General features: G+C 44.4%; 1 protein-coding gene across 4 annotated transcripts in view; it reads left to right on the top strand.

Moving 5' to 3' along the window:
- Positions 1-3,924: 3,924 nt before the first annotated feature.
- Positions 3,925-8,548, top strand: part of LOC139388631 (serine/arginine repetitive matrix protein 1-like) — a 9,139-nt gene continuing 4,515 nt past the window's right edge. The window contains exons 1-4 of one of the 4 annotated variants that reach the window (XM_071135404.1): positions 3,925-4,219; positions 5,070-5,131; positions 5,309-6,046; positions 6,377-7,015. In XM_071135404.1, the coding sequence (XP_070991505.1) occupies positions 5,091-5,131; positions 5,309-6,046; positions 6,377-7,015 (1,418 nt within the window). In that variant the 5' untranslated portion in view covers positions 3,925-4,219; positions 5,070-5,090. Of the gene's footprint in view, positions 4,397-5,069; positions 5,132-5,308; positions 6,047-6,376; positions 7,016-8,548 lie in introns of all 4 variants that reach the window. The other 3 variants (XM_071135406.1, XM_071135402.1, XM_071135405.1) reach the window with 3 other exon arrangements.

The following is an 8,548-nucleotide window of genomic DNA, read 5'->3' as shown; positions in this document are numbered from 1 at the left end:
TTGGAGGTTTACCTGTGGATGTATTTCAAGGCCTACCTTCAAACTCAGTGCCACTTTGCTTGACATCATGGGAAAATCAAAAGAAAAAATCAAAGAAATCAGCCAAGACCTCAGAAAAGAAATTGTCGACCTCCACAAGTCTGGTTCATCCTTGGGAGCAATTTCCAAATGCCTGAAGGTACCAAGTTCATCTGTACAAACAATAAGTATAAACACCATGGGACCACGCAGCCATCATACTGCTCAGGAAGGAGATGCTTTCTGTCTCCTAGAGATGAACATATTTTGGTGCGAAAAGTGAAAATCAATCCCAGAACAACAGCAAAGGCCCTTGTGAAGATGCTGGAGGAAACAGGTACAAAGTATCTATATCCACAGTAAAACAAGCCGTATATCGACATAACCTGAAAGGCCGCTCAGCAAGGAAGAAGCCACTGCTCCAAAACCGCCATAAAAAAGCCAGACTACGGTTTGCAACTGCACATGGGGACAAAGATTGTACTTTTTGGAGAAATGCCCTGTATGGTGGATGGTATAAGAAAACCCACTTTGTCTATATTATTGTTTTTTGCTGAGTCTCTCCCTTCTCATGTAAAGCTATGCTTTTGTGCACAAGCCCCTCCAGTGTTATAAACTGAAATTATTTGGGCATGTATCAAGTGTATGCAGACGGGAATAATATTGTATGCCAGCTGAGGTTACATGTTGCAACTGTGGTGGTGAACGTGAGCCTGAGTCCCCGGACTTCCCTGTTAGGGTGAAGGAGACAGAGGTGGCGAGAATAAGGGCTGTCCAGCATGTCTCCTATCTGGAGGCAGTGAGAAGAGTGGAAGGAGCGAGTGGAGTTGAAGACTCAATGGTAATTGGAACTGCACCAGTAAATGTTTCTCGGCAACCAAGGGATCCTGATATATTACATGAAAAGGGTGGACTTTGTAGAATTTATTGCAATGGTCATAAACTGCATAGCACAAACAATGAAGAAATCAGAGAAAATTGTAATTATTGTGAGTGCAGCAGATAACTTTTTGGGGCTCAGCGAGTTTAGAGTTGAGGCATTGCAAAAATTGTGAAATAATCTTCGCTCCTCACAAATAATCCTGATAGGTATCAGTCTGGTATTTTCTGTAATGACCTTAGTGGTCACTATTTTACAGCCTGTGTTCGTAATGCTTGTTCAGTGAAACGACCTGTCCTGATTTGTAATAGTGCTTGCTAAAAAACTTTCATGAGCAATCCTTCCTTCATGACCTGACCTCCTTTTAATTGGTATAGAATCAGCTTGATCCCCTCTGTCGAAGACGCTTAGGACCTTATTTTTTAATATTTTCAGTGGTATTGTTAAACGCCCCACATAAAGAAAATGAGAATTAATAACAGGTTCAGCCCCTGATTCGACCGTGATCTGGAGTTACTTAACCTCAAGAATTACATTTGGTGAAAAGCTCGGCACACGCATACTCAGGCTGACTGGCTCTCGTTAAGGCAAATAAGATATAAGTGCACTCATGCTATCTGGAAGGCCAAAGTTAGTTACTTTAAGGAGAAGTTCTGCCCATGTCCCTTAATGTTGATGATGTGGTTGTTACTGACAAGGAGCACATGACTGAGCTGTAATCACCACTTCATTAAGCCAGGATTCCTATTTGACTCAGCCATGCCTCCTTGCCCGTCCAACATTTCCTCATATCCTACCTTTCTAATGCGACTAGCCCAGATGCTCCTCCCTCTTTTTCCCCTGCCCCACTACAAAGTTTCTCCCTGCAGGTGGTCACTGAGTCCGAGGTGCTAAAGGAGCTCCTTAAACTTGACCCCAAAAAAACATCTGGGTCAGATGGTTTAGACCCTTTATTCTTTATAGTTGCTTCCCCTATCATCACCAAGCCTATATCTGACCTTTTTAACCCGTCTCTCCTCTCTGGAGAGGTTCCCATTGCTTGGAAGGCAGCCACGGCGCGTCCTTTATTTAAAGGGGGAGATCAAGCTGATACTAACTGTTATTGGCCAATTTTTATTTTACCCTGTTTATCAAAAGTGTTAGAAAAACTTGTCAATAATCAACTGACTGGCTTTCTTATTGTCTATAGTATTCTCTCTGGTATGAAATCAAGTTTCCTCTTAGGTTATGGATGTGTCACTGCAACCTTAAAAGGTCCTAAATTATGTCACCATTGCACTTGATTCTAAGCAATGGTGTGCTGCCATTTTTATTGACTTGGACAAAGCTTTTGATACTGTAGACCATTCCATTCATGTGGGCCTGCTAAGGAGTTTTGGTATCTCTGAGGGGTCTTTGGCCTGGTTTGCTAACTACCTCTCTCAAAGAGTGCAGTGTATAAAGTCCGAACATCTGCTGTCTCAGCCACTGCCTGTCACCAAGGGAGTACGCCAAGGCTAAATCCTAGGCCCCATGCTCTTCTCAATTTACATCAACAACATAGCTCAGGCAGTAGGAAGCTCTCTCATCCATTTATATGCAGATGATGCAGTCTTATACTCAGCTGGCCCCTCCCCAGATGTTGTGTTAAACACTATACAACAAAGCTTTCTTAGTGTCCAACCAGCTTTCTCTTCCCTTAACCTTCCCTTAACCTTCAAAACAAGGGCCATGTGGTTTGGTAAGAAGAATGCCCCTCTCCCCACCTGTGTGATTACGACCTCTGAGGGTTTAGAGCAAGTACTTGGGAGTATGGCTAGACTGTCCTTCTCTCAGCACATATCATAGCTGCAGGCTATGGTTAAATCTACACTTCCTCTATCGTAATCGCTCCTCTTTCACTCCAGCTGCCAAACTAACCCTGATTCAGATGACCATCCTACCCATGCTAGATTTTGGAGACGTAATTTATAGATCGGCAGGTAAGGGTGCTCTCGAGCGGCTAGATGTTCTTTACCATTTGGCCATCAGATCTGTCACCACTGCTCCTTTTAGGACACATCACTACACTCTATACTCCTCTGCAAACATCTCTGTATACCTGTTGCAAGACCCACTGAATGATGCTTATTTATAAAACCCTCTTAGGCCTCACTACTCTGTATCTGAGAAACCTACTGCAGCCATCATCCTCCACATACAACACCCATTCTGCCAGTCACATTCTGTTAAAGGTCCCCAAAGCACAAACATCCTTGGGTCGCTCCTCTTTACAGTTCGCTGCAGCTAGCAACTGGAATGAGCTGCAAAAAACACTCAAACTGGACAGTTTTATTTCCATCTCTTTGTTCAAAGACTCAATCATGGACACTCTTACTCACAGTTGTGGCTGCTTCATGTGATGTATTGTTGTCTCTACCTTCTTGTGGCTGTTGTCTGTGCCAAATAATGTTTATACCATGTTGTGGTGCTGCCATGTTGTGTTGCTACCATGTTGTTGTCATATTGTGTTGCTATCATGCTGTCTTGTCATGTGTTGCTGTCATGCTATGTTGTTATCATAGGTCTCTCTTTATGTACTGTTGTGGTGTCTCTTTTGTCGTGATGTGTGTTTTGTCCTATCTTTTTTTAAATTTATCCCACCCCCTGCAGGAGGCCTTTTGGTAGGCCATCATAAATAAGAATTTGCTCTGAACTGACTTGCCTAGGTAAATAAAGGTTAACTAAAATAAAATAAAAGTGACTTGAAGGTGACAGAAGGTATGGAATGGATTTTTTTTAATGTGTGTATTTTGTATGATGTCAGCTTTTCCACTTTTTTACTACAATGGATATTTTTTCTATAGGACCGCCATAACACCATAGAAGAAGAAAGTTTCTGAGTGACCGTTTACGCAAAGATGTTAATAACTAAACCAAGATAAACCACAACCCATCGTTTCAAATGGGAACAAGTGAGTAAGAGTGGGCGGAACAAGCAAGGAGGTTGGCAGTGCTAATCACAATTTAGCGAGATTCTATTGGAGTATTTCCGTTAGGGGACGCCTACTCTGAAGTGCGCGTGTGCAATAACTCAATTCGCCTATGCACTCCTATACAACGCAATTCGTTTTTTTCCTTTGGCAAAGGGTACATTTGACAAAAATTAGTCCACTCTGTTTTGGGAACTGAAAACTGTATTGAGATCAGATGTTTAATCGATGAGATGATTAGCAGGACGTCGGCCAAAATTAATCTCGTTCCATCTTCTGTAGTGAGTGTAAACGCCAAGCGGATTGCTTCACATCTGGTGAAATATGTGTCATTGTTCCAACTGTGCCTCAAGCGTTTGCAGCACTGAGGGTTAGTTATACAAATATTTGACTGGGTATAATAAGATTTGCAGCGGCACACCCTCCACCATATCTTTTTTTGTTGTTGCACATTTCTATGTCATTTAACTTTAGTACAGTATTTTCGTTTCGACGGATCTGACTGTAGAAGAACGAAGGCGTTTAGTGTCGGTTACAAAATTGAAAGGTAAATTACTATTAAAATGTCCCATTACAAACAACTAGTTTTACGTGGTGGTATGCAAATCAACTTTATAGAGACGTCGCTAGCTGGTAGCTAGTTAACGTTAGCCAACACAGGCTTTGGAAGTTTAGCTAGCGAGAACGTACAGTGTAACACTGGCCTCTTAAATTATATTCAATAACAGATGGTTATTTAATCATGTAAACCGCAACGTTTGTTTATTAACGCGAGCCAACTAATGTTAGTTGACTTAGTTAGCTAGGTGGACTTGTTTTGCGAGACGATATCAAAATATAACGTTACTGATATAACATGGCCTACTATAGTCGAAGTTGTTTAGTCATAACATCATCCCACATTTCCCTCCACTCGTAGATCTCAATTTTTATCAGATGACGAACTACTTTTTATAGCAACTGTTACAGCTGTAACTAGCTAATTAGATACATTCGCACAGTTCTGACAACCCGGGGTAGCTAACGTTAGCTAGCTAACAAGCTACCGGCTAACATGTGCCCTTTTAAAATGGCCGCAAGGGTCGTTAAGGTTCAGCTAGGTACTTATCACGTCAGTAGCTAACTAGCTATAGTTTCGCAAAATCGTCTTGCTAGTTAGGCATATTTTTACCACTAACTGGCACCTCTGTCAATGCAAAAACGTTATTTCTTGTCTGCAGATTATTCAGTGTATCCCAAAGATGGTCAGACCTTACTCCGGACCTCCTCGGTTCAAACCCAGGTATGTGCAGAGTTACAACAAAAGGGGCAGTGTATACTAATTAATAATTGGTGATGTCAATTAATTTGGATTTTAGTCTATTTTACTTGTGTAGACTATATATGAATAATGATATAAATAACATGAATTGTGTGGGTGTTTCAAGTTTCTTCAAGACTTTGTTTTGTTATTCAACAGGCCCTACTCTGATGGCTACAACATGCCATATGAAGAGAATTACAGCCCCCACCCCAGGAGTCAGAGAGGATTCCGGGGCCACTCAGGAAAGGTCCCTCCAAGCTGGAGAGATTCCAGAGGCAGAGGACGTGCTCACTTTGCTAAAAGGCCCCCACTGATGGGAGAACGGAGGCCCCCACTGATGGGAGAACGGAGGCCCCCACTGATGGGAGAACGGAGGGAGCGACCTTTCAATCAGTGGAGGTCCCAAAACCAGGATTCCTTCAACACATACCCCTCCCAAACGGAGCCCCATCATGGCCACAGGAGGCCTTCCCCTTCCGGGCCAAACCGTCCCCCCCCAGCTCAGCATAGGTCCTCCCCGCATACTCCTGGACAAGGGCCCCAGGGCCAGAGGGGTGCACTTATCCATGGAAACCACTCAGGTTACAGATCCCCCTCACCACGCCATTATCATAACCAACCTCCTGACAGGAGGCCACAACCCTCACAGTCCCCCCACAGTTCCTTCAGGAGCCCTCACAAGCGCCCAAGTCCGTCTCACGAAGAGGACAGGAGCTGGGGTGTCCGGCCGCCTTATAGTCCCAGGGAGAGGCAGTTTGAGCGCCCAGGTCGCGGGGGGATGCGCTGGAATGGGCCAGGGCCCATTCCCCGACCACACAATGGTGAACGTGGGCCCTCTGGCTCCCCCCAGAGAAAGCCACGGGATTTTCATGGCAGAGGTCCTTATCCAGAGAGGTACAGGAGTGAAGATACAGTATGGGCTGGGTAATATAAATGGAGGGGGAAAAGTGTAAACTCACGTAGTCCTCTGCGTCAGAGGTCAAAATTATCGTTCAGTATTACAATGCTGATAAACAGTAAAATGCAGTGATCTGATGTTATTACACTACTAGTCACCTGCCACTGGAAAGTATATGCTCTCTGAAGGTTTTACTCTCCTACCTGTATCATGGCATAATGGTGAAGGGGCAGCATAAAGGAAAGCTAAACCTCCGTTTCCCACTTCACACGATAATGGATCTTCCAATGTAATCATTTTTTGTATTGTTTGTGATGGATGTGCAGGTGGTCTGCTGAGCGAGATCCCAGGCAGCAGCATGGAGTGGTGGGAAGGGAGCGGGAGGGCAGCGGACGCCGCAGCGCTGAGTGGGCACAGGAAGGCAGCCCTCCCCACAGATCCCCCACATGGAAAGGAGGTTGGTCGTCGTCCTCTTTCCACGAGAACAGCCCTCAGGCAAGGCCAAGTGGACCACCACACAAGAGGAAGTTCCAGGAGCGCGGGATCCCTCCTGCAGGCCCTGATGTGGAGCATGGTCACCCAAAGCGCCCTCGCAGAGAGATTCCACATTACTTCAACACCCCTAGGGGATTTGGCGGCCGTCCCTTGTCATTCAGGGGCAAGAGTCGTTTGCTGAAGGGGCGTAAAATGAGAGCGGAGTCGGTGATGAGGCTCAAAGTACCTCCACTTCAGCCCCAAGGAGCAGAGATCCATGAAGAGGAAGGGCCTCAAACGTCCAGGGGAAATGCGCCATCCAAGTTTGCTCTTCGGAGGGAGCGTTTCCAAGCAAACGCTGGCCCACTGAGGAAGAGGCCGATGCCCCATCAATCACCCCCCAACCCAGAAGCCAATTCAACCAAGTCTTCCAGGGACTCAGAGTCACAGAAGGAACAAGTGGACTCTCAGCGAGCCTTGAGCACACACAGGTACGGTATCTTCCTTCTCACTCTGGGAGCAGGGGCGTGATGATGTTTAGAAGGTCAATCTTCAAAGATATCTGAATATGAAGGGAATGCCAACTTACAGCCATTTTCCTGTGATGGAGGAAATGGAGTTACAGTGATGTCCTGTATCAGTTAAGTTTTGAAATCAAATATCCAAAGACCTCTGGGGTTGCACTTTCAAGTGTGCTGGCAGTGTCCAAAATAATTCACAAGGGATTGTTCTGGGCGCCAGTCATTCAAAGTTGAATTAATATCTGCCTATTCGATACAATGTCAATGAAAGATACTAGAAAATCTCTGTGTTTTGCGAGGCCTGTCCCTCTGTGGTGCTATTGGGGTCTGAAGCTAGAGGTGCTCTGAGGAGCTTCTAGAGGTGCTCTTCTCTGACCAAGTGGAAAAGTTGAAGAAACATTCTCACGATGCCAGACACAACATAACCCCCTGACATAACAGAAGTTCAAAAGAGCAGTTCATACATGAAGAGGACTGCTAATAAGAGAACTGAGGACATTCCCTTTAAATCAGCTGAAATGCCACAGTCATTGCACACCAACATGCATGACTCATAGGAAAGGAGGAGATTGATGTTGATCACCATCTAGAAGGCTCTGAAACTGGAAGCGGTCATACTGGTTCAGGTTACACAATCTGTCAGTTTGAGCAATAACATTCAAATGGCAGATGAATATGCACCAGCTTCCATGAAGATGATGTCTTGAGGAACTTTGGGGAAAATGCATGATACTACCACTGGCAACAACGGGACAAGCGGCAAGAGGAGAGGACGATGCCATTAATTATTTATTTTTTAAACAACAAAAAAACATTTGAATAATTTGGCAGACCCCTATCCAGTGATTTACAGTAGTGAGTGCATCAATTCTCATACTTTTTCATACTGGTCCCCCATGGGAACTAAACCCACAACCCTGGCCAAGTGCCACACGCTACCAACTGAGACAATTGGGACCTTACGCTGTGATAATACATAGATCATACAATACTACTTTTAATTCTTAGACACAGAATGCAGACGTGCAGTTGACTCTATCTAAAAAAATATATGAATTACTCCCCAAATGAACAATTTGACCTTCAAGAAGCAAACTGACGACTGAAGAGATAATGGACCACACCTCTGTACATTAACAGCACACTGAACTTCATCTGGCTAGGCCAGTGAACAGTGGACTTTTTCTGCATGCAAGAATACATGAAATCTGTGTCTATACAGAACATATGCAGTGGACTACAGTTCTCTACACTACACAGTGGATCTAATCTATACACAGCAAGTTTTGCAGAGGATGGCAGCCTTACAAGTACAACAATTGGAATGTTTACAAGCAAACAATGAATTCCATTCATACAAAGTGCAAGCTGCTTTACAACAATTGCTCTGTATGGCTTGTTTATTCAAGCGTACTAAGTTTTGACTGAAGATGTACAAGTGGAACACTGACCGTACACTGACCACCTCGAGCTGAATTCCTCACACTACTTTCACCAGACAGG

Source organism: Oncorhynchus clarkii, chromosome 29 (assembly GCF_045791955.1).
Source record: "Oncorhynchus clarkii lewisi isolate Uvic-CL-2024 chromosome 29, UVic_Ocla_1.0, whole genome shotgun sequence".
Lineage (NCBI taxonomy): Eukaryota > Metazoa > Chordata > Actinopteri > Salmoniformes > Salmonidae > Oncorhynchus > Oncorhynchus clarkii.
This window is presented reverse-complemented; position numbering and strand designations above follow the sequence as displayed.